General features: G+C 46.6%; 2 protein-coding genes across 2 annotated transcripts in view; one reads left to right on the plus strand and one right to left on the minus strand.

Annotated features, from left to right (window-relative positions):
• Window positions 1–2,405: 2,405 nt before the first annotated feature.
• RIOX1 (ribosomal oxygenase 1) lies at window positions 2,406–4,094 on the plus strand. The gene has a single exon (XM_049770280.1). It carries the CDS (start codon window positions 2,406–2,408, stop codon window positions 4,092–4,094), a length of 1,689 nt encoding a protein of 562 aa, XP_049626237.1.
• A 165-nt stretch (window positions 4,095–4,259) lies between these two features.
• HEATR4 (HEAT repeat containing 4) overlaps window positions 4,260–25,278 on the minus strand; it is a 42,035-nt gene continuing 21,016 nt past the window's right edge. The window contains exons 7-17 of the mRNA XM_049770281.1: window positions 19,441–19,620; window positions 17,944–18,104; window positions 15,837–15,941; window positions 14,443–14,561; window positions 12,928–13,108; window positions 12,344–12,413; window positions 10,893–11,082; window positions 9,310–9,388; window positions 8,534–8,693; window positions 4,363–4,421; window positions 4,260–4,313 (exon numbers count right to left, since the gene is read on the minus strand). Of these exons, the coding sequence (XP_049626238.1) occupies window positions 4,260–4,313; window positions 4,363–4,421; window positions 8,534–8,693; window positions 9,310–9,388; window positions 10,893–11,082; window positions 12,344–12,413; window positions 12,928–13,108; window positions 14,443–14,561; window positions 15,837–15,941; window positions 17,944–18,104; window positions 19,441–19,620 (1,358 nt within the window). The remainder of the gene's footprint in view (window positions 4,314–4,362; window positions 4,422–8,533; window positions 8,694–9,309; window positions 9,389–10,892; window positions 11,083–12,343; window positions 12,414–12,927; window positions 13,109–14,442; window positions 14,562–15,836; window positions 15,942–17,943; window positions 18,105–19,440; window positions 19,621–25,278) is intronic.

Below are 25,278 nucleotides of genomic sequence, written 5' to 3' on the forward strand. Positions count from 1 at the left end.
AACCAATGGTGCTTTGGGGAATACTCCAGGTATTCTTGGCAGGCTTGGGAGAACATCTGAGATGCTGAGGATAGAACTCGAGTTGGCTGTGTGCAAGGCAAATACCCTTGCGGCTGGAGTGATGGTGCAAGCAATAAGGTGTCTGCCTTGCCTGCGCTAGCCTAGGACGGAGCAGGGTTCGATCCCCTGGCATCCTGTATGCTCCCCTATGCCTGGAGTGATTTCTGAGCTCATAGCCAGTAGTAACCCTTGAGCGTCACCGGGTGTCCCCCCCCAAACAAAAACAAAATACCCTACCCACTGTATTATTGCTCCAGCCCTGGCTTGTGCTTGGGTTGTTCAGGAAGTGATGACCAAATCGGAACTGTTGCAAGGGTTTGGCTTGATGAGATCTCTCTTTTTCCCCTACTTTCAATTTTTGCACTCTCAAGCCTATTAGGGTGTTTGTTAAATGAAAAAATTATCTGGATTTAAAGGTTGATTTAACTTTCAGAGAAGATGAGATGGAAGATTCAGATGAGAGGAGTTGTATAGCTAATGAATTCCTAGCAGCGACAAGAAGGGCAGATAATAAGAAACAAGAAGTTTGGGTCATAGCTTCTTTTTCAGAGAAGAGTTAAGCAGCCTTTTTATTTTCCCTCCTGAAATCCTCAGACAATTTAATATTTGTTTATTTGCTTTTTTAAATTTATGGAATAGTCCCAGAGTTGCTCGAGTGCTTAGCAGTGCTCTGGCAATCAGGGATGAAACCAGGTGGGGGCTACAGGTGAGGCAAAGTGCCTCAACCCCTGTACTCTCTCTTGCTCCCAATTTGATTTTGTTTTTGGGCCACAGCAGGCTGTGCTCTGGACTTACTCTTAATTCTGTCCTGGAAGGCTGGGATCAAACCTTGCTTGACTGCTAGGCAAGTGCCCTGTCTCGCAGTTCTTCCCAATTTGGTACTCAGGGTTTAACTCCAAGCTCTACTCTCAGGAATTATTCCTGGCAGTGCTCAAGGGATCTAAGTCGGGTTGACCATGTGCAAGCCAAGCACCCTACCACTGTATTATCTCTCCAGCTATTTTTCCCTCCAACACCCATACTATAATTATTATTATTTTACTTATTTGGTTTTTGGGTCGTCCCCGGCTGTGCTCAGGGGTTCCTTAGGGCTCTGCACTCAGAAATCGCTCCTGGCAGGCTCGGGGGACCACATGTGATGCCGGGATTCGAACCACCGACCTTCTGCCTGCAAGGCAAACGCCCAGCCTCTGTGCTCTCTCCGACCACAAGATTGAATTTCCCAGAGTCCAGCCAGAGTGAGCAGAGTTGATGGGATGGGTGGGAAACAGAGAAGGGGGCGTGGCCACAGAAGCGCTGGAAGCCACGCCCTTCCATGCCCAGAAGCACCCCGGCGGGCGCGCGACGTGCGCGCGCATCTTTTTCCTCTTACACAGAGCGGGCTGGGCTGTGTGTGGAGCACGTCCGCGAGGAATCGGCTCCAGGCGAGCGGAGGAGGGCGGGAAGAGAGAAGGGGCGTGGTCAGAGACCCGCCGAAACCACGCCCCTTTCCTTCCCAGAAGCCCCGTGGCGTGCCAGGCGACCTGCACGCGCATTTGTTTTCTCACGGATCAGGCTGTGTGGGGACGGGTTCTGGGCTAGCGAAGGAAGGTTGCTGAGGGGGCGGGGGAGTGAAGGGGGCATGACCAGAAAAACCCTACTGGGAGCCACGCCCATCCATTCCCTTCCCAGAAGTCCCCGCGGCGGGACCTGCGCGCGCATCATTTTTTTTCCTCAGTGAGCACGTCGGTCAGGGGGAAAAAGAGAGAAGGGGGCGTGGCCAGAGGCGCGCCGAAAGCCACGCCTTTTTCCTTCCCAGAAGCCCCACGCGTATCTTTTTTTTTTTTTTTTTTTTTTGATTTTTGGGCCACACCCATTTGACGCTCAGGGGTTACTCCTGGCTATGCGCTCAGAAATTGCTCCTGGCTTGGGGGGACCATATGGGACACCGGGGGATCGAACCGCGGTCCGTCCTACGCTAGCGCTTGCAAGGCAGACACCTTAACTCTAGCGCCACCTTCCCGGCCCCCACGCGTATCTTTTTTCTCACACTGAGCGAGCACGTAGGTCAAGCAGCAGGGAGTAAGAGGGGAAGTGGGAGTGACCATAGACGCGCCAGAAAGCCACGCCTTTTTTCCCAGAAGCCCCCGCGCAACGTGCGCGCGCATCATTTTTTCCTCACACTGAGCGAGCACGTCGGTCAAGCACGGGGGGGGGGAAGAGAGAAGGGGGCGTGACCAGAGGCGCCCCGGAAAGCCACGCCCTTTTCCTTCCCAGAAGCTCCCGCGCGACCTGCGCGCGCATCTTTTTTCTCACACCAAGCGGACTGAGCGGTGTGTGTGTGGGAAGCGCGGGGCGCGTCGGTCATGAACGGGCTCCGGGCGAACGGCGGCGGCGGAGGAGGTGGAGGGCTGCTGCGGCGCGGGCGACTGAGACGCCGCCGCCCGCCCCCGCCTCACAGCGGCTCGGTGTTGGCTCTGCCGCTGAGGCCGCGGAAGATCCGGCGGCAGCTGCGCCGGAGCGGGGCGGCGTCGCGCGGCGTGAGGGCCCGCACGCCGCCGCCGCCGCCGTCGGAAGAGTCGGAGGAGTCGCCGCCGCGCGTGGAGCCAGCGGACGGCGCGACAGCGTCGGCGTCGCTCGCGGACGCGGCCCCCTCAGCGCCTCCGGGCGGCGACGGGGACTCTCCGTTCCGGCGCGTGCTGGCCGAGCTGCAGCGCCTCCCCAGCAGCCGGCGGCGGGCGGCGCGCCTGTTCGAGTGGCTGGTGGCGCCGCTGCCGCCCGAGCACTTCTTCCGGCGCCTGTGGGAGCGCGAGGCGGTGCTGGTGCGGCGCCAGGACCCCGCCTACTACGCCGGCCTCTTCGCCACGGCCGACCTGGACGCCGCGCTGCGCGCCGGGGAGCTGCAGTTCGGCCTGCACCTGGACGCGGCGCGCTACCGCCACGGCCGGCGCGAGACGCTGCACCCGCCGGGCCGCGCGCTGCCGCACGCCGCCTGGGCCCTGTACCGCGCCGGCTGCTCGCTGCGCCTGCTGTGCCCGCAGGCCTTCTCGGCCGCCGTGTGGCACGTGCTGGCCGTGCTGCAGGCCCAGTTCGGCAGCATGGCGGGCGCCAACGCCTACCTCACGCCGCCCGGCTCGCAGGGCTTCGCGCCGCACTACGACGACATCGAGGCCTTCGTGCTGCAGCTCGAGGGCCGCAAGCGGTGGCGCGTGTACCGGCCGCGCCGCGCCGCCGAGGAGCTCGCGCTGCTGCCCAGCGCCAACCTCGGCCCCGACGAGCTGGGCGAGCCCGTGCTGCAGGCCGTGCTCGAGCCGGGCGACCTGCTCTACTTCCCGCGCGGCTTCGTGCACCAGGCCGAGTGCCCGGACGGCGCGCACTCGCTGCACCTCACGCTGTCCACCTACCAGCGCAACTCGTGGGGCGACTTCCTGGAGGCCGCGCTGCCGCTGGCCGTGCAGGCGGCCGTGGACGAGGACGTGGAGTTCCGCCGCGGCCTGCCCCGCGACTTCATGGACTACATGGGCGCGCAGCACGCCGACTCCAAGGACCCGCGCCGGGCCGCCTTCGCCGAGAAGGTGCGCGTCCTGGTGGCCCGCCTGGCCCACTTCGCGCCCCTGGACGCCGTGGCCGACCAGCGCGCCAGGGACTTCATCCACGACTCGCTGCCGCCGGTGCTGACGGACCGGGAGCGCGCGCTCAGCGTCCACGGGCTGCCCGTGCGCTGGGAAGCCGGCCAGCCCGTGCACGCGGGGGCCCAGCTGACGACGGACACGCAGGTGCACATGCTGCAGGACGGCCTGGCCCGGCTCGTCGGTGAGGGCGGCCGCCTGCTGCTCTACTACACGGTGGAGAACTCGCGGGTCTACCACCTGGAGGAGCCCAAGTGCCTGGAGATCCACCCGCAGCAGGCCGACGCCGTGGAGCTCCTGCTGCGCTCCTACCCGGAGTTCGTCAGGGTCGGGGACCTGCCCTGCGACAGCGTGGAGGACCAGCTGACCCTGGCCACCATGCTCTACGACAAAGGGCTGCTGCTCACCAAGATGCCTCTCAGCTGACCTCTTCTTGTCGTTTGTTTTCGGGTCGCTCCCGGTGACGTCAGCTCGGGGGTTACTGACTCCTGGCTCCGCGCGCAGCTCAGAAATCACTCCTGGCAGGCTCGGGGGTGGGACCGCGTGCGACGCCAGTGGGATGGGGTCCCACTCTAAACTGACTTTTGTTGACTACTGAGAACAGTGATCCCGCCCTACTCTTCCCCTTCGAGTAGGCAGACGTTTCTGTTTGGACCTTGACGACCGTGTCAGTGTTTCCATCCCTGTGTATTACCTTTATGACTTCTTCGATATCGAAACACTCAGTGGGTCTTCTGAGAGGCGCCATCTCATCTAAGGCACAAAAGTAAAAAGCAAAAGTTGGAGATAGAAAAAAGCAGCTGTTTCTCAGACATTCCTCGGTCATTTCAGAGTACCAGTTTTACCCAGGCTTCTTTCTGTGTGTTTTGTGTAACATTTGCTGCCATTCTGCTCGAGACTTTAGACGTTTCTCTTTGGAGTTTGCGTCCATTGAGTTTTCTTTTGCCAGTTTGGGGATCGGGTGGTGTTTGCGTTCAGTTCCCTATTTGTTACTGTGAGTTTATGTGACTGTTAGAAAAACCATTAAAGTGCCAAAGAATTGTTTCCCTTTATTCAGGCTATCTTGTCAGTTTGAACAAAGGTGGGGAGGGGATTGGAAGACGTCATGGGCAACCTACTGGGGTAAAAGGTAACTTGATTGTAGAATTGGAGTCAATTCTAATTGGAGGCAGACCATTTTTTTTTAACCACACCCAGTGGTACTTAGGGGTTATTCCTGGCTCTGCACTCAGATTTGGAGACCATATGTTGTGCTGGGCATCAAACCCAGGTTGCCTATGTGCAAGGCAAATGATTTGCTATTGTTCATCCCCAGAACCAGACTTTTGGGATGTGGGGTAGCCACACACCTGGAGATGCTTGAGTTATTTCTGACTGTATTGTGGCATCACTCCTCGTGGAAAATGAGGGACATATGGGATGGTGGGAATTGAACTCGTGTCAGCTGTGCAAGCAGCACAGGCAAATGTCCTACCTGTTGTACTATTGCTTTGACCTGGAACCATTGATTTTTATGCTACTAAAACCCGAGCGAATGCAGTCCTGTAAGTTAAGAGTGTAGTTCGTTTTTAAGGGTATAATGATCAGATTCACCTAGTTATGCTCCAAGACAACCAGTTTGTAGCAAGTTGGCCATGAAGGAAGGCTGATGTCCAAGTTACTTTCCGCTCTCATTCTTTTTCTAGTAGTTGGAAGAAACTTACCCAAATCTGGGAGGAACATGAATATTCTGATGGTGGAAAAAAGCCTGGTGTACTAGAGAGCACTGGACTTGGAAGCAAAAGACCTGGATTTAGGGTGGGCAGCTGAGTGATTTGAGGCTGCTGCTGGATTTGGCACACAAGATTTTGTAAGTATATTTGGGTACAGCTTGATGTTTGCACCTTACCATCTAGGTTTTAAGATTTTATCAACAGAACTGATATATAAGAACTTTTGTTTTTGAGCCACATCTGGCGGTGCTCAGGGTTTACTTCTGACTGCAAGCAGGAAGTCTTCTGGTGGGGCATGAGGGACCATATGGAATGCTGGAGATCAAACTTGGGTTGACTGAATGCACAGCAAACACTCTAGGCCCTGGCTCCGTTATAAAAACTTAAGTGCCAGAGCAGTGTTGCAAGTGGTAAGGCCTTGAGCGCGCTAGCCTAGGACAGACTTTGGTTCGATCCCCAGGCATCCCATATAGTCCCCCAAGCCAGGAGCGATATCTGAGTGCATAGCCAGGAGTAACCAGGTGTGGCCCCAAAACCAAAAAATCCAGGGGGGCTGGACAGAGCATGGAGGCAGGGCGTTTGACTTGCATGCAGAAGGACGTTGGTTTGAATCTCGGCATCCCATATGGTCCCCCGAGCCTACTAGGAGTAACTCCTGAGCGCTGCCAGGTGTGATTCCCCCCCCCCCCCCAAATCCAACTTTAAAAAGGTTTTTAAGTTTCTAAAGCATTGATGTATGTAAAGTAAGAGTGGTAGATTCATTTTCTATACATACCCACTAAAAGCTTAAACTTACAAGGCATAGATTTTTCTTAACTGTCCTTTTTCACTTTTTTTTATTTTTTATTATTTTTTTTTTGTTTTGTTTTTGGGTCACACCTGGCAGCGCTTGGGTTACTCCTGGCTCTACACTCAGAAATCGCTCCTGGCAGGCTCGGGGCAACATATGGGATGCTGGGGTTCGAACCACTGTCCTCCATGCAAGGCAAATGCCCTACCTCCATGCTATCTCTCTGGGCCCCCCTTTCACTTTTGAAATCAGTTTAAAGCTGTTGCATTTCTAATGGGGAGGGCTGGTGACTTAGGGTCCAATTCTTGGGGTTTTCTCTTGGGCAATGTGCTCAAGGATCACATTGAGGTAGGCTGCATACAATTTAAGACAAGCTCATAAAACCCTGTATTATCTCTCTAGTCCTGCATTCTTTATAATTTTATCTTTTTTTTTGTTTTGTTTTGTTTTGTTTTTTTTTTTTTGTTTTTTTGGGTCGCACCTGGCAGTGCTCAGGGGTTATTCCTGGCTCCAGGCTCAGAAATTGCTCCTGGCAGGCACAGGGGACCATATGGGGCGCCGGGATTCGAACCGATGACCTCCTGCATGAAAGGCAAACGCCTTACCTCCATGCTATCTCTCCGGCCCCTATAATTTTATCTTTTTCTTTTCCCTTTTTTTTAATTTTTGCCTTTTGGGCCACACCTGGTGACGCTTAGGGGTTACTTTTGGCTATGTGTTCGCTCCTGGCTTGGGAGACCATACGGGACGTTAGGGAATTGAACCGTGTTCAGTCCTAGGTTAGTGCGTGCAAGGCAAACGCTTTACTGCTTGCACCATCGCTCTAGCCCCTTCTTTTTCTTTTATTAAAAAAAAAAAAAGACTTTTAGTCCCTGTTCACAAGTTCAAGTTTTTTATTTAATTTTCCCAAGAAACTACTTTTACCATAGTGACTTAATAATTTTATATCCCAGAAGTAGTACAAATATAGGAGTTTCAGTTATTCATATATTTTCTTTATTTTTTGTTTTGTTTTTGGGTCACACCCGGTGGCACTCAGGTTACTCCTGGCTCTGCGCTCAGAATTCGCTCCGGCAGGCATGGGGGACCATATGGGATGCCGGGATTCGAACCACTGTCCACCCTGGATTGGCTACGTGCAAGGCAAACACCTTACCATTGTGCTATCTCTACAGCCCCTCATATGTTTTCTAACATTATTACTTATAAAATTTGGCCATCCTAATGAGTATGAAGTGATATCTCATTTGATTTTTTTTTTTTTTTTTTGGTTTTTCGGGCCACACCCGTTTGATGCTCAGAGGTTACTCCTGGCTAAGCGCTCAGAAAACCCCCCCTGGCTTGGGGGGACCTTATGGGACGGAAGGATCGAACCGTGGTCCTTCCTTGGCTAGCGATTGCAAGGCAGACACCTTACCTCTAACACCACCTCGCCGGCCCCTCATTTGATTTTTTTTTGTTTGTTTGTTTCTGTTTTTGGGCCACACCTGGTGACGCTCGGGTTACTCCTGGCTATGTGCTTAGAAATCCTGGCTTGGGACCATGTAGGACCCCGGAGATCGAACTTAGATTCATTCTGGGTCATCTGTGTGCAAGGCAAACGCCCTACTACTGCACTATAGCGCTGGCCCCTCAGTTTTGATTTTAATTTTTTTTTTTTTTTTTTTTTTTTTTTTTAGTTTTTGGGTCACACCTGGCAGCGCTCAGGGGTTACTCCTGGCTCCACGCTCAGAAATTGCTCCTGGCAGGCTCGGGGGACCATATGGGATGTTGGGATTCAAACCAGTGACCTGCATGCGAGGCAAACACTTCCATTCTATCTCTCTGGCCCCCCTTGATTTTAATTTTTTTTTTTTTTTTGGTTTTTGGGCCACACCCGTTGACGCTCAGGGGTTACTCCTGGCTATGTGCTCAGAAGTTGCTCCTGGCTTGGGGGACCATATGGGACACGGGGGATCGAACCGCGGTCCGTCCAAGGCTAGCGCAGGCAAGGCAGGCACCTTACCTTCAGCGCCACCGCCCGGCCCCGATTTTAATTTTTTTAATGATTTTTTTTTCTTTTCTTTTTGGAGGGTCACATCTAGCAGTGCTCAGTGGTTACTCTTTGCTCTAGGCTTGGGTCATTCCTGGTGATGCTCTTGGGACCATATGGGATACCAGGGATTGAACTTGAGTCAATAGTGTACAAGGCAAACACCCTACCTGCCCCCCCCCCCCTTTCTTTAATGGGACAAAACAAAAAAACCAAATAGGACAGGAGTAGGGATGGGAAGAAAAGAGGGTGATGTGGCTCTCACTGTACAGGGTTCCCAACTATTCCAAAATATTGAGAAAATTTTAAAAGAATCAACCAAAAAACATACCCTGTAAAGTATTTTGGAGAAAAGTTTGGAGTTTCAATGGTTCTTGGTTCTTTTTGGGAGGGACGTAAACGTATTTTGCTTCGTCCTTCACTTTTTTAATGGCTGCTTCTATCTTCAATATTTTCTGTGTTAGTGAGTCCTTTTCGCTTAGCATTTGAATCTACATCAGAAAAAAAAAATTGAACCAAATAGTGGTACAAAGCAGTAAATGAAAAGCTGTTGTGCTTGTTAGTAAATGGTACATAAATGGCTATGACCATTGTTCTGTTGTGATACTGATTGAGCATTTTTTTTGGGGGGGGTCACGCCCGGCAGCATTCAGGGGCTATTCCTGGCTTTAAGCTCAAAAATCGCTCCTGGCAGGCTCGGGGGACCAGGATTCGGACCACCGACCTTCTGCATGCAAGGCAAGCACCTTACCTCCATGCTATCTCTCCAGCCCCGGATTGAGCATTTTTATACTTGTAATAAAAGATTTACTTAAGCTTTATGGATACAATGAAAGGGACCTTGGAAGTAACTTACATGATGTAAGTTGTTTTTGTGAATTATCTGAAGAATCTCAACTTTATAAAAGTCCTACTTTATCTTATCAAACTGCTTTAGAAAGCTACTTGTTTCCAAACTTGCACAAGTGTTGCATGTGATAAAATAATGTGCCAGGTTGTAGAAAGTCTTGCTGTAATTGGCAAGGTTATATTTTAGGTCTAAAGAACTCTTGAACTCTTGAGGGCCATGAATTTTATCTTGAACAACTTGTACTTATTTCTACTTACCCTGATCTTGATGTTTTGAATCATTTCTTGGTCTTCTTCATTTTCTATTTTAAGCATCTTCATTGCCTTATGAATTTCTCTGAAAGATAAGACTTTCAGGTTGTTCTTCCTATCCTTAACAAAGGCCTGGCTGGGGCCGGTGAGGTGGCGCTAGAGGTAAGGTGTCTGCCTTGCAAGCACAAGTCAAGGAAGGACCACGGTTCAATCTTTCCGTCCCATATGGTCCCCGCAAGCCATGGGCAATTTCTGAGCAGTAACCCCTGAGTATCAAATGCGTGTGGCCCAAAAAACAAAAAACAAAAACAAAAACAAAAGCCTGGGGGTGGAGTTGGTGGAAAATCAGAAGAGTCCTGAATTCCAGTCCTAACTCCAATATTGCTAACTTACAAAAACAGTATTAAGGTTAGCTTATTCAGATGTATAGTTTTTCTTTTTGTTGTTGTTGTTTTCTTTTTTCTTTTTCTTTTTTTTTTTTTTGTGGTTTTTGGGTCACACCCGGCAGTGCTCAGGGGTTATTCCTGGCTCCAGGCTCAGAAATTGCTCCTGGCAGCACGGGGTGTGTTGTGGGGAGTGTTGTGGTGTGTGTGTGTGTGTGTGTGTGTGTGTGTGTCCATATGGGATGCCCGGATTTGTGTGTGTGTGTGTGTGTGTGTCCATATGGGATGCCCGGATTTGAACCAATGACCTCCTGCATGAAAGGCAAACGCCTTACCTCCATGCTATCTCTCCGGCCCCTTTTGTTGTTGTTGTTGTTGTTTTTTTTTTTTTTGTTTTTGTTTTTGTTTTAAGTCACACCTGGCAGTGCTTACGCTTTACTGCTTTACGCTCAGAAGTCGCTCCTGGCAGGCTTGGGGGACAATATGGGATGCTGGGATTTGAAGCACCGTTCTTCTGCATGCAAGGCAAACACCCTGCCTCCATGCTCTCTCTCCAGCCCTCAGATATATAGTTTTTTTTTTTTTTTTGGGCCACACCCGGCTCTCTGCTCAGAAATAGCTCCTGGCAGGCACAGGGACCATGTGGGACGCTGGGATTCGAACCAACCACCTTAGGTCCTGGATCAGCTGTTTGCAAGGCAAACACCGCTGTGCTATCTCTCTGGCCCCAGATGTATAGTTTTTAAGATATATTAGAAATTTGTACTAAGAACATCTTTATGACATGTACTAGATGTATCAATAATCCAGCAAACCTGTAAACATTTGAAATAGGAAAAAGTGGGCTCAGAATTGTTAAATAACATCCAAATTCACATTGGTAATGTATACTTGATTGGATTTAACACCTGTTCTTTTTTAACTCTAAAATATAGTTAAGTAGGTACTTGGTACTTGGTAAACGTTAGTTGACTAACATTTAAAAAATAGATGCCATCTGAGATGAAGAACTGCAGTATGCACTTTTTATATCATTTGGGCCAGTTTTTCTGTTACCCTCTTGGCTAAGTAGATTAATAGCACAGGTGAACCTATGTTTATAAAGACTTTGAGCACCCCGGAGAGGCAGGGGTGTGTTCTGTTAACAAGGATAGACTAGCAGTACAAGAGGTTGTGGCAGGCAGGCATCAGAGGTTTTGTGCTTACTTTAGAATAGCCTCATGATCCTCTAGTAGAAGCACATGTAGGAAGGTGTCCTTGACCTGGTTCCCCTGAATTTTGAGGGCTAGGATGCTACGGCAGGCTTCTAGTCGTACACCTGGTGATGATTCATAGTGGATAGCCCAGAGCAGGAGGTCTGTCAGCTGGGGACTCACTTGACCGATCTGTACCATTGCTGCAGAAATTAGAAAGTATAACAAATTCCACAGTCACTTAAGACCAAGTTAGCTACATCCTAGCAGTCAAGAATGGCCTTATTAGTAAATACTAGGGTATAGACAGCCTCCTACTAAATTAAGTATTTTGTCTATAGAATCCCTCTTGGATTACAGTCACCATTAAAGGATGACCATTAGGTAGAGTAGGGACCATTTAGAGAGTAGTCGGGCATTATCTCAAGGATTCCTACTATTAACCCAGTTGTCATTAGGATATGAGGACATTCTCATAGTAATGAGAATTAAATCAGATAATTCAGATGAGCCCAGGTATATGAGGTTTATGAATGAAGTAAAAGGTATTACCTAGGACTGATTCTGTTAAGTAACTCCAGTGACTGAAAAAGAAGCACTGGCAAAAATACCTAGAAAGAAGAAAATTTGGAAAAGCAGGGCACTGGGGAACTAGCTCAGTGGTCAGTCAGTACATTCTAGATCCTGAGTTCTAGACAGAACTAGAAATGTGCTCTAGAAAGTGAAAAGATAGAATTTTGAATCTGGTCTCACTTGGTGAGTTCTATAGTTGAAACTTAGAGAAAGCAAGTGTATCTAATGGAAATCTAATTTTCATCTATTCAGTTGGCAGGGTTGTCTTAGCCCTTTGCCTTAACAAGTTTGACAGAGACCAAAAATTAGGATTCTTTATTAAAATTTTTTTTGGGTCACACCCATTTGATGCTCAGGGGTTACTCCTGGCTAAGTGCTCAGAAATTGCCCCTGGCTTGGGGGGACCATATGGGATTGTCAGGGATCAAACCTCGATCCTTCCTTGGCTAGTGCTTGCAAGGCAGATGCTTTACCTCTAGCGCCACCTCGCCGGCCCCTTTATTAAAATTTTTTAAATAAAAATTTATTTTTTAATTTTTGTTTTTTTGAGTCACACCCAGTGGTGTTCAGGGGTTACTCCTGGCTCTGAGCTCAGAAATCAGTCCTGGCATGTTTGGGGGACCATATAGAATGTTGGGGATCGAACCAAGGTCGACCACATACAAGGCACACACTCTACCCACTGTGCTATCACTTCAGCCTCCCATTTTATTTTGTCTTTGTTTTATTTTTGGGTAAAGAAAATTTTAATTTCTCAGGCATGGAACTTCTCAAGAGCTGTGTTCGTTCCCCGTCACTACACTTCATTTATTCCTAGAGGGATGCTGGGATCATCCATACTAGTACATGGGAAGGTATTTGAGGTTGAAGAACTGGGGCCACTTGCAGTACCTCGAATGGCCAAGGCCTTGGTTTTCCAGTAAGGGTCTCTCTGTATCAGATTCAGAAGACATTTAATGACCTGGAATGGATAAATGCCATGTTCAGTCCAAAGAACAAAGCAAAAATAAACCAGTGGCAGGGAACCCTTTTGTTTTCAAAATGTTCTTTAACTAGGGGGGGATAAATGCTTAAGAGTGTCTATTGACGAATGCACTAGAACCTGCAGTACTAACCTGCACAAAATAGTAAATCAACTAAATTACATCTGCAGATTGATGTTCTCAGCTCTTAGATCTGAGATAATATAGCTCCTTTTGTAAAGTAGATGGTTTCCCTCAAATAACTATTGATTATGATTTGATTCACTGGAGTCGATCCTCAAGCCCCTCAGTACCTATTTAATGAAATAAACTGAGGGGAGAATGAATTCATGGCTATTTTCTAGAGTGGTTCAACACATTTGGAGCCAAATGTGATTCTAACTGTTGAAGTGGCCTATACACTCCCCGTCTTCCTGGTTTGGATATATAAGGGAAGCTCAGGATATTGGCCACTGGATAATCAGGTGAGATGGGAATGTGTCCTTGACTTACCAGCTCATTATGGATCTGCAGGGCACCAGCTGCCAAACAGGCAGCCTGCTGAACTGTCATGTAGTCATCAGAGAAGCATTTCAGGAAGCTTGGGAGAAGCTTGGCAGTCATGAGCTTGAGCTCACTGATCAGGGTGAGGGATTCCACACGCTCTTGGGGAGTCCCTTGACTCAGCTTTATTCTGTAAGCCACAAGTGTTTTTATTTCTCCTCTTTAATTTTATTTATTTTGGGTCACACCCGGCAGCGCTAAGGGGTTACTCCTGGCTCAGTGCTCAGAAGTCACTCCTGGCAGGCTCAGGGACCATATGGGATGCCGGGATTCGAATGGGGGTTCATCCTGTGTTGGCTGTGTGCCTTACCACTGCTATTGCTCCGGCCCCATTATATATTTTTTGTTTGTTTTTTGGTTTTTGGGTCACACCCGGTAGTGCTCAGGGGTCACTCCTGGGTGTCTGCTCAGAAATAGCTCCTGGCAGGCACGGGGGAGCATATGGGGCACCGGGATTCGAACCAACCACCTTTGGTCCTGGATTGGCTGCTTGCAAGGCAAACGCTGCTGTGCTATCTCTCCGGGCCCATTATATATATACACACACTTTAACTTTATTGATTGATTGGTTGTTGGGCCACATCCAGCGGTGCTCAGGGGTTACTCCTTGCTCTGCACTCAGAAATTGCTCCTGGCAGGTATGGGGGACCATGTGGGATGCAGGGAATTGAACCAGGTCCCTTCTAGGACGGCTGTATGCAAGGCAAATGCCCTAGTGCTTCGCTATCTCTTCGGTTCTTCTCCTGGTAGTTTTGGGGTACCATTGTAGGGTGCCAGAGATCGAATTTAGGCCAATTTATTTTATTTATTTATTTATTTTTGGTTTTTGGGCCACACATGGTAACGCGCAGGGGTTACGCCTGGCTATGCACTCAGAAGTCCCTCCTGGCTTGGGGGACCATATGGGACGCCTGGGGATCGAACCGAGGTCCGTTCTAGGCTAGCGCTGGCAAGGCAGACACCTTATCTCTAGTGCCACCATGCCGGCCCCGAATTTAGCCCAACTTTATGCATGACAAGTGCTTTACATGCTGTACTATCTCTCTGGCCCCCTCCCTGAACACTTTTGAGAAGTTTCTTTTTTTTGGGGGGGGGACACCCTTTGGTGCTCAGGGATTACTTCTGGCTCTGCTTTCAGAAATCACTTCTTTTTTTTTTTTTTTTTTTTTTGGTTTTTGGGCCACACCCGGTAACGCGCAGGGGTTACTCCTGGCTATGCGCTCAGAAGTCGCTCCTGGCTTGGGGGACCATATGGGATGCCGGGGGATCGAACCGCGGTCCGTCTCCTAGGCTAGCGCAGGTAAGGCAGGCACCTTACCTCCAGCGCCACCGCCCGGCCCCCAGAAATCACTTCTGACAGGCTCGGGGGGCCATATGGTCGACTGAGTATAAGACAAAATGCCCTACCACTGTGCTATGGCTCCTGCCCTGAGAAGTTTCTTCATTCCTACGAATAGGTCTTACCCGATGATGTCATGTACCTCTTTACCAAGGTTCATTTGTCCCAGAGCTTGGGCGGCTGCTTGTCTCACCTCTTTTTTCCAGTCACTCCACATCATATGGACTAATCTGCGCTTAATATCCTATCAGTAGGTAAAATGGTACCATTTATTGTCAGTGCTGTACTTAGTACTATGTTAAATGTTTTACCATCACTGATTCCCCAAGCAATCCAGTGAAGCAGAGTTTGCCATCCCAGATGACCAATTGGAGGCTCAGAGTCACCATGGTTCCTCTCTCTTTCTCTCTCTCTCTCCTTCCTCCCCTCCCCCTCTCTTCTCCTCTCTCCCTCCCTCCCTCCCTCTCCCTCTCTCTCCCTCTTTTTCCCTCCCTCTCCCCCTCTCCTCTCTCTCTCCCTCTTTTTCCCTCCCTCTCCCCCTCTCCTCTCTCTCCCCCTCTCTCCCTCCCTCCCCCTCTCCCTCTCTCCCTCTCCCTCTCTCTCTCTCTCTTTCCCTCCCTCCCTCACTCTCCCTCTCTCTCTCCTCTTTCTCTGGAGCCCTGTTGTTCACTCCCATCATTTCACTGCAGTACTGGCTAGGGGTTGCCTTCCTGCATTATATATAGATATAGGTTTCTTTTATTTATTTTTGGGTCTCACTAGTGATGCTCTGGTACAGACCCGGAGATCTCAGACACCAGAGTTGCCACGGTCTTGCTTGGTGCAAGTTGCAACAAATAGGGTTTGATCGTGAGACCTTAGATTTGCAAGGCAAGTATTCTACACTACTGAACTCTCCTTGGGGCCTCTGTTAAGATAGTCTTGTTATTCTGGCAATAATGCCAGCATCTTTGTGTATGATGAACACTGAGAACCAGCATAATATTGGGTTGTGATAGTGCTTCTAACATCTGATGAAGGAGCAATTTGGATAGGGGTAGGAGGATGATACTTTTATAAAGTATATTGTTACTGGGGCAATGTCAGATTACTGTAGAATTTTCTAAACTTTGATCGTTTTGCACTGTGGGTAGATGTCACTGTGCTAAGAAGCAGTGGTTTGTGTTAAAGATGAGGATTTTTTAGTGTGTGCCTGCTTTTGGGGTTCATAACTGACAGTGCTCAGGGCTTCTGGCTCTGCACTCGAGGATCACTCCTGGGGGAGCTTTGTGGGGATCATATGAAGTGCCATGAATTGAACCCATATCGGTAGCGTGCAAGGCAAGTGCCCTGTCTGCTATACTATCTCTCTGGCCCCGAGACATAGGTCACTTGAAGATAATTCTGGGTTAAGACAAGAGGTAGCAGTGTGGGGATATTTTGGTATGAATAGGATTCTCAATAGCAGCAAATAGAAAGGCTTCCTAGTCCAGTTTTGCATTAAATATTTGTTGTGGGAACACTTAATAAGAAGACTTACCGAACTGATGTTTGTATTAATCTGGGCAAGAACTCGGCAGGCCAGAGCCCGTTCCCTCCATTCACCACTGTTTAGCTCTATGGCAAGCATAGTGTTTATCAGTGTCTGAGGAAATGGAATGTTTCTGTATTACACGAATATTCAGTGGCTTTTTTGAATATTGAAGAAGTTTCATACTGACATGACATCTTAGCATAATTAATGTCACAATGGAACACGAGATACTCATCTTTAGCAAAGGGAAGTAGGTTTAATTCATGAGAACTCTCTCATCTGAGCCAGCTGACTTCTTGAATCATAAATTAGGGAACAAAATATTGATTTAGGAAGTTGGAGCAATAGTACAGTGAGTAGGATGCTTGTCTTGCACACAGGCAACCTGGGTTGGATTCCCAGTACCCCATATATATGGTCCCCCAAGCACTGTTAGGAGTAATTCATAAGTATTGCTGGGTGTGAACCCCAAAACAAAACAAAACAAAATTGATGTAATAATCAGAACAGAAAGTTCTGGGGCCTTCTTGGCCTGAAATGTCTTGATCCTAAAAATAATTTGCTTATGTCACTAATATTTGTTTTCAATTTCCTACTGAATATTAAAATAGATCTGTGCAGTTATGGTAAAATTATAGAAAAGTTCTACAAGTCATAATTCTTCTTACATGTTTTGTTTGTTATTTTTTGCCACATCCAGCAGTGCTCCAGGCTCTGCTCTCAGAAGTTACTTCAGGCAGGCTCAGGGGACTATATGGATGCTGGGGATTGAACCCAGGTTGGCAAGGCAAACGCCCTACCCACCCACTGTGCTACCAATCCTGCCCCTTGCTTACATGTTTTTGTTTGTTTGTTTGTTTGTTTATTGTTGGGTCACAGCCAGCAGCACTCAGGTGTTACTCCTGGCTCTATGCTCAGAAATTGCTCCTGGCAGGCCAGGGGACCATATGGGATGCCAGAATTCAAACCTTTGTCCTTCTGCATGCAAGGCAAACACCTTACCTCCATGCTATCTCTCCGGCTCCTTTTTTGATTTTTTTGGTCATACCTAGTGACACTCAGGGATTACTCTCAGCTGTGCGCTCAGAAATCGCTCCTGGGGCTGGAGAGATAGCATGGAGGTAAGGCGTTTGCCTTTCATGCAAGAGGTCATCGGTTCGAATCCCAGCGTCCCATATGGTCCCCCGTGCCTGCCAGGAGCAATTTCTGAGCATGGAGCCAGGAATAACCCCTGAGCACTGCCGGGTGTGACCCAAAAACCACAAAAAAAAAAAAAAAAAAAAAAAAAAAAAAAAAAAAAAAAAAAAAAGAAATCGCTCCTGGCTTAGGGGACCATATGGGACGCTGGGAGGTTGAACTGTGGTCTGTCCTGGGTCAGACGTGTGCAAGGCAAACACCCTACTGCTGTGCCATCGCGCTGACCCACTTGCTTACATGTTTTTTTTTTTTTTTTTTTTTTTTTTTTTGGGTCACACCTGGCAGCACTCAGGGGTTACTCCTGGCTCTATGCTCAGAAATCGCTCCTGGGAGCTCTATGGACCATGTGGGATGCCGGAATTCAAACTTATTGGCCTTCTGCATGTAAGGCAAAAATGCCCTACCTCGGGGCTGGCAAGGTGGTGCTAGAGGTAAGGTGTCTGCCTTGCAAGCACTAGCCAAGGATCAGGACCGCGGTTCGATCCCCCGGCATCCCATATGGTCCCCCAAGCCAGGGGCAATTTCTGAGCGCTTAGTCAGGGATAACCCCTGAGCATCAAATGGGTGTGGCCTGAAAAACCAAAAAAAAAAAAAAAAAAGCCCTACCTCCATGCTATTTCTCCGGCCCCTGTGCTTGCTTACATGTTTTATAAAAAAATGCTGGCAACCAACTTTTCATCTTTCAGCTATTGTCACTTTCTCTTACATACATACATGCATATATGGGAACACACATTTATTATTTTGGGAACATACCATATATACCATATATATGGTATGTGTGTGTGTATCTTACAGTTTACCCATAGAAGAGATTTATCTGTGCTACTCAACCACCCACATTTTCCCAACCACATGCACTAACCTCAAAGACCCCAAACTTGTTATATTTTTTGACCCTGCAATGGACACATACTTTCTGCTTATTGAGATGACACAGCAGCAGACACGAATGCAGTTCAGTGTCCTTGTCTTTCTTGTTAAACAGCTGGTGGAAGATCCGTTTAATCACTGGATATGTGCCAATACCTTCCAGAGCCAAGCACTGAGCCGCAGCCCAGCTGTCCACACTGTTCCCTGCCGTGGCGGGGTAAAAAGGCGTTCAGAATGGCAGCATGTTCTCAACACAGAGGAAACAAGAATTTGGTTCGGTGCCCGTGGAGGCTGTCTGCTACCTCACCTCCCCAAGCCTCTCTCTCAGTCTAAATATTATGTCATAGTTAGTAGATCATGTCAAGATTTTAAATGAAGAATGAATAATCAGCTGGAAAAGTCAAATCCTAGAAGACTACTCTTAAGTAACAAGAGAGAATGGCACATCTGACCTGGCAAAGAGATCACAAAGTCTGAAGTGGAAGCATTTATTGATCTTCCCATGCATTACGTCCTTCAACCCCCAGCAGGCACATCACTTAGATCTTGGACTTATTCTAGCTGAGCCTTTTTGATTGTATTACCCCAACAATGTATGTGGACAGTACCTGTGAATTAAGGTGCAAAAACTGTGCAAAGGATGTGTTAAATGGTGATTTTTAATGTTTATATATATATATATATTTGGTTTTTGGGTCATGCCTGGCAGTGCTCAGGGGCCCTGGCTCTACGCTCAGAAATCACTCCTGGCAGGCTCGGGGGACCATATGGGATGCTGGGATTTGAACCACTGTTCTTCTGCATGCAAGGCAAACACCTTACCTCCATGCTACCTCTCTGGCCCCTAAAAAGTATTCTTTAAAATTGTTACTTTATTTTTTCTCATAAAATATTTTAATTCTCTGTTCAATTTTGCAATAGTCAGCACCTGGAAACAACTCAAGTGCTCAACAATAGATGAGTGTGGCGTAGTATATAATGGAATATGATTCAGCTATAAGAAAGAATGGAAATTTTTCTACAACATGAATAGAATTAGAGGATGTCATGTTAGATAAAATAAGAGGGAAAAAGACACATATTGGATGTGGTAGTCTAATGTGTTCACTCATATGTAGTTATAAAGGAATGAAGCCAATGACTATGTAAAGCTCGGTAAAGATAGATAGGGCCCAGAATGAATGGTAGCACAGCAGGCCTTGCACGCAGCTGACCTGGGCTCTATTCCTGGCATCCCATATGGTCCTTTGAGGCTGCCAGGAGTAACCCCTGATGTAACTGGATGTGGCCCAAAACTAAAACAAAAGTGATGTGTGTGATGAAACAGAAACATAGCTTGGAAAGATGGCACATTTGGTAGCAGTATACTTATTGTAAAAGTCCCTACAAGGAAATATTCTGACAATTTGGACATAAGCCTAAATGCCATACAATAGATATCACAGAGCTGATAGTGGAAAGGAGAAAATTGGGTAAATCTACTGTGAGATACCTTCTGCATGCTATATTCTCAGGCTGTCAGTTGAAGGGATTTGCTTACCATTCTGAAGAGCTTTCTGCATGATATCCCGAGCAAGGGGGTTATGAGATTGTATAGCATACTGGCATAATGCTGCTGCCATTTGCACACTGGCATTTTTATCTCTAAGAGCTGCTTCCAGGGCAGGATGTAGAACCTCAGGCAAATCCTGGGTAGATGAAACTTTTGTCTCTGTGTCCTCTGGAATCAGAAGAGGGCAAGGTAAGAGCAGATATATTCTTTTTATGCTTATTTATTAAGAGCTACTCTTAACTCTGCACTCAGAAATTGCTCCTGGCAGGCTTGGGTGACCATATGAGATGTCGGGTCAAACTCGGATTGGTTGGCCATGTGCAACGGTTCTTAACCTTTCTCTGAAAGCCTTCTAGTACCTGCATGAGGGTTAAACCCAACCTCGTTTGCATATATTGTTCACCAAATTACTTTTGTTTTTGGGTCACACCCAGCAGTGCTCTGGGGTTACTCCTGGCTCTACACTCAGAAATCACTCCTGGCAGGCTCGGGGAGCATATGGGATGCCGGGATTCGAACCACCATCCTTCTGCATGCAAGGCAAATGCCTTACCTCCATGCTATTTCTCCGGCCTCAGTTTTACTTATTTTTATGAAACTCTACCCACCTACTTTATATATTTTAGATATTAATTTTTTTTTATCAAATGAGTGGTAGACAAGTATTTTCTCCCAGTGTATGGGCTATCTTCATTTCCTTTGAGGTGCAGAAGCCTCTTAATGTAATGCCATTTGTTTGTTTGCTTCCACATGTTTTTCTTTTCTTTTCTTTTTTTTTTTTTTGGTTTTTGGGTCACACCTGGCGTTGCTCAGGGGTTACTTCTGGCTGTCTGCTCAGAAATAGCTCCTGGCAGGCACGGGGAACCATATGGGACACCGGGATTCGAACCAACCACCTTAGGTCCTGGAATCGGCTGCTTGCAAGGCAAACACCGCTGTGCTATCTCTCCGGGCCCTTCCACATGTTTTTCTAATGCTTATTAATTTCATTAAAAATGCCTCTATTTTCTTTCTTTTTTAAAATATATTTTTATTTAAGTAACATGATTATAGTTGGGTTACAGTCACAAACAGAACACCCCCTTCACCAGTGTAACATTCCCCCCCTCCCAATGCCCCCCCTTCCTCTTTCCCATCCCCTGCCTGTATTCAAGATAGAAAAATGCCCCTATTTTCAATGTCATGGAGATATTTGCTTATTTTTTCCTCTCATGAACCTCATGGACTCAGGTCTTGTATCAAGGTCTTAAATGCTTTTTTTTTATTTTGTTTTTGTTTTTGGTTACATCCGGCAGTGCTCAGGGGTTACTCCTGGCTCTGTGTTCAGAACAGAAATCGCTCCTGGCAGACTCGGGATCATATGGAATGCTCGAATTTGAACCACCATAATTCTGCATGCAAGGCAAACGCCTTAACTGCATGCTATCTCTCTGGCCCCTTAAATCCTTTTTTTTTTTTTTTGGTTTTTGGGTCACACCCAGCAGTGCTCAAGGGTTACTCCTGGCTATCTGCTCAGAAATAGCTCCTGGCAGGCACGGGAGACCATATAGGATGGCGGAATTCGAAATGACCACCTTAGGTCCTGGACCAGCTGCTTGCAAGGCAAACACTGCTGTGTTATCTCTACTACCCTATTTAAATCCTTTTTGATCTGACTTTTGTGCATAGCATCAGGAAGAAGTCTACTTTCTTTTGCATGTGGCTAACCAGTTTTCCCAGTGCTACTTGTCCACTTTTCTGCTCCACTTAATTTTTTGTTCCTTTATTGAAGATTAACTGATCATGTATTTGAGAGTCTGTCTTTTTTTTTTTTTTTTTTTTTTGGTGGTTTTTGGGTCACACCCGGCAGTGCTCAGGGGTTATTCCTGGCTCCAGGCTCAGAAATTGCTCCTGGCAGGCACGGGGGACCATATGGGACGCCGGGATTCGAACTGATGACCTCCTGCATGAAAGGCAAACGCCTTACCTCCATGCTATCTCTCCGGCCCCAAAGAGAGTCTGTCTTTGGATTTTCAATTCTATTCCATTGATCTGAAAGTATTTATTCTAGTACTGTGCTGTTTAAATTACTTCTGCTTTGAAGTACAGTTTGAAGTTGGGAAAAATAATGTTTCCCAGCTTCTTTCCCCCACAATTGCTTTGGCTATTTAGGAGATTCAGAAGTGCTTGATTTATTTCTTTGAATTAAGAGTTCTAGTTTTAGGGGCCCGGAGAGATAGCACAGCGGTGTTTGCCTTGCAAGCAGCTGTTCCAGGACCAAAGGTGGTTGGTTCGAATCCAGGTGTCCCATATGGTCCCCCATGCCTGCCAGGAGCTATTTCTGAGCAGACAGCCAGGAGTAAACCCTGAGCACTGCCAGGTGTGACCCAAAAACAAAACAAAAAAAAAGAGTTCTAGTTTTACCCCCATTGAGTAAGTATAATGTTTGCTGTGAGCTTGTGGTAAATAGTTTTGTGTATGCTGAAGAAAGTCTTTTAATTCCTTTTCTGTTGAGTTTTTATCATGAATGGTTGCTGCATCCTGTCAGATGCTTTCTATACATCTACTGGTACATTGACGTATGTATGTGAAATTATTCTTGGTCATGAATCTACAAGTAGAGATGAAATCACAGCTGAAAACTGAAGGGCAGGGGCACGAGAGATGGCATGGAGGTAGAGCATTTGCCTTGCATGCAGAAGGACAGTGGTTCAAATACTGGGATCGCATATGGTCCCCTGAGCCTGCCAGGAGCGATTTCTGAGTGCATAGCTAGGAGTAACCCCTGAGCACTGCCGGTGTGGCCCCCCCAAAACAAAACAAAACAAAACAAAACAAAACAAAACAAAACAAAATTGAAGGGAAGCACTAAAAACTAATCAAAGGGAGAGAGGTGTTCAGCAGATGGCGCTGCAAACTTGCCCAAAGGAAACGGTTCATGAATTTAGACCTGAACGAGTTGCCTGGGAGGTATGGCAGAAAGTAAACAATTATGAGAAGGTGATAAGTAGTATCACAGGATAATATCCTACTGCTACCAGTCATAAACCAAGAAAGAGCATAGGTGTAGGTTTTACATAAAATGTGTGAGGATGTGAGGAGGGCCTGAGAGGGCACTTGCTTTGTACATGACTAACCCAAGTTCAAACCCTGGCACCACATATAGTCTCTTGAATCCCACCAGGAGTAATCATTGAGCATAGAGTCTGGAGTAAGTCTGAGTACCACTAGAGTTTCCTCAAAACAAAAACAAAACAACAAAAAAAGTTTGATGAGGGCAGAGCACATAAAAGAAGAAGGTGCAGGGCTGGAGCGGTGGTGCAAGCTGTAAGGCTTCTCTGCCTTGTGTGCGCTAGCCTAGGACGGACCATGGTTCGATCCCCCGACCATCCCCATATGGTCCCCCAAGCCAGGAGCGATTTCTGAGTGCATAACCAGGTACCCTGAACATCACGGGTATGCCCAAAAAAATCAAAAAAAAAAAAAAAAAAAAAAAAAAGAGAAGTGCTTGAGTATAAGGCAGGAGTTAAGTCCTGAGTTAAGCACATGTGGCAAAAAGAAAAGAAAAAAAAAAAAAGAAAAAGGAGAGGAGGCTTGTAAGCAAAGTTAGTTTGTGTTAAGTCTTTTTCCATTGGAACCAACTTATAAACCACTCTTCAGGAGATCAGAGATGGGAAAACTCATTTTACAAATGAATGCTGCAGGGGCCGGGCGGTGGCGCTAAAAGGTAAGGTGCCTGCCTTACCTGCGCTAGCCTAGGACGGACCGCGGTTCGATCCCCCGGCGTCCCATATGGTCCCCCAAGCCAGGAGCGACTTCTGAGCGCATAGCCAGGAGTAACCCCTGAGCGTCACCGGGTGTGGCCCAAAAACCAAAAAAAAAAAAAAAAAAAAAAAAAATGAATGCTGCAAAATATTAACTCCAACCCAGTGAAGCAATCAAAGAATAGTATATGGTAATCAGGATTTAATGTAATAATTCAATACAGAATTATATCTACAAATGCAAGGGAAATTATTTTTATAAGAAATACAAATTCAACATATATGTTGGCATACATTTTAAAGCTCAGAAAGAAATGGAATCTCAAATTTTAGACCTTAATTATGCTGGGAAATGGCATGGCATGGGATGGCACTGAAACTGGGAAGGGTATTGACTGAAGGAATATTTTATATATTCTTCTATGTTAATTAAAATAACATATATATTGGCAGTGAGTAGGATTTGAACCACATCTAAGAATGCTTTGGGATTATTCCTAACCCTGTGCTCATGAATGTCCCCCTGTCAGTGCGCCAGGAATAAAAAAAACCTATGCTCATGAATGATCCCTGGCAGTGCTCCAGGAATAAAAAGTTACAAAAAGTACAAAAATTACTGAAAGAAGTCAAGATTTTTTCTTTCTCTTTCTCTCTTCTTTCCTTCCTTTCCTTTTCTTCTTCCCTCCCTCCCTCCTCTTCCTTCCTTCCTTCCTTCCTCCTTCCTTCCTTCCTTCCCTTCCTTCCTTCCTTCCTTCCTTCCTTCCTTCCTTCCTCCTTCCTTCCTTCCTTCCTTCCTTCCTTCCTTCCGTCCTCTCTCTCTCTCTTTCTCTCTCTCTCTCTTTCTTTCTTTCTTATCTTTCTTTCTTTCTTTCTTTCTTTCGTTCTTTCTTTCTGTCATTCTGTCTTTCTTTCTTTCTTTCTTTCTTTCTTTCTTTCTTTCTTTCTTTCTTTCTTTCTTTCTTTCTTTCTTTCTTTTTCTTTCTCTTTCTTTTTCTTCCTTCCTTCCTTCCTCCCTCCCCTCCCTTCCCTTCTCTTTTCCTTCCTTCCTTCCTTCTTCCTTCCTCTTTCTTTCTCTTCCTTCCTCTTTCTTTCTCCTTTCTTTCTTTCTTTCTTTCTTTCTTTCTTTCTTTCTTTCTTTTCTTTCTTTCTTCTTTCTTTCTTTCTTTCTTTCTTTCTTTCTTTCTTTCTTTTTCTTTCTTTCTTTCTATCTCTTTCTTTCTCTTTCTCTTTCTTTCTTTCTTTCTTTCTTTCTTTCTTCCTTCCTTCCTCCCTCCCTCCCTCCCCTCCCTCCCTCCCCCTCTCCTCCCTCCCCTCTCTTCCCTTCCCTCCCTTCCTTTTCCCCTTCCTTCCTTCCTTCCTTCCTTCCTTCCTTCCTTTTTTCCTCTTTCCTTCCTTTCTTTCTTCTCTTTCTCTATCTTTCTTTCTTTCTTTTTTGTTCTTCCTTTTCTTTCTTTCTTTCTTTTCTTTCTTTTTCCTTTTCTATCTTTCTTTCTTTCTTTCTTTCTTTCTTTCTTTCTTTCTTTCTTTCTTTCTTTCTCTCTTTTTTCTCTTTTCTTCTTTCTTTCTTTCTTTCTTTCTTTCTTTCTCTTTCTTTCTTTCTTTCTTTTTTCTTCTTTCTTTCTTTCTTTCTTTTCTTTCTTCTTTCTTTCTTTCTTTCTTTCTTTCTTTCTTTCTTTCTTTCTTTCTTTCTTTCCTCTTCTTTCTTTTTCTTTCTTTCTTTCTTTCTTTCTTTCTTTCTTTCTTTCTTTCTTTCTTTCTTTCTTTCTTTCTTTTCTTTCTTTCTTTCTTTCTCTCTCTCTCTCTCTCTCTCTCTCTCTTTCTTTCTTTCTTTCTTCTTCTTTCTTTCTTTCTTTCTTTCTTTTTCTTTCTTTCTTTTTTCTTTCTTTCTTTCTTTTCTCTCTCTTTCTCTTTCTCTTCTTCTTTTTTTTTTTGGGTCACACCGGCAGTGCTCAGGGGTTACTCCTGGCTGTACGCCCAGAGATAGCTCCTGGCAGATTTGGGGGACCATATGGGATGCCGGGATTCAAACCACCATCCTTCTGCATGCAAGGCAAAACCCTACCTCCGTGCTATCTCTCCAGCC

This window comes from Suncus etruscus, chromosome 3 (genome assembly GCF_024139225.1).
Source record: "Suncus etruscus isolate mSunEtr1 chromosome 3, mSunEtr1.pri.cur, whole genome shotgun sequence".
NCBI classification, from domain to species: Eukaryota; Metazoa; Chordata; class Mammalia; order Eulipotyphla; family Soricidae; genus Suncus; species Suncus etruscus.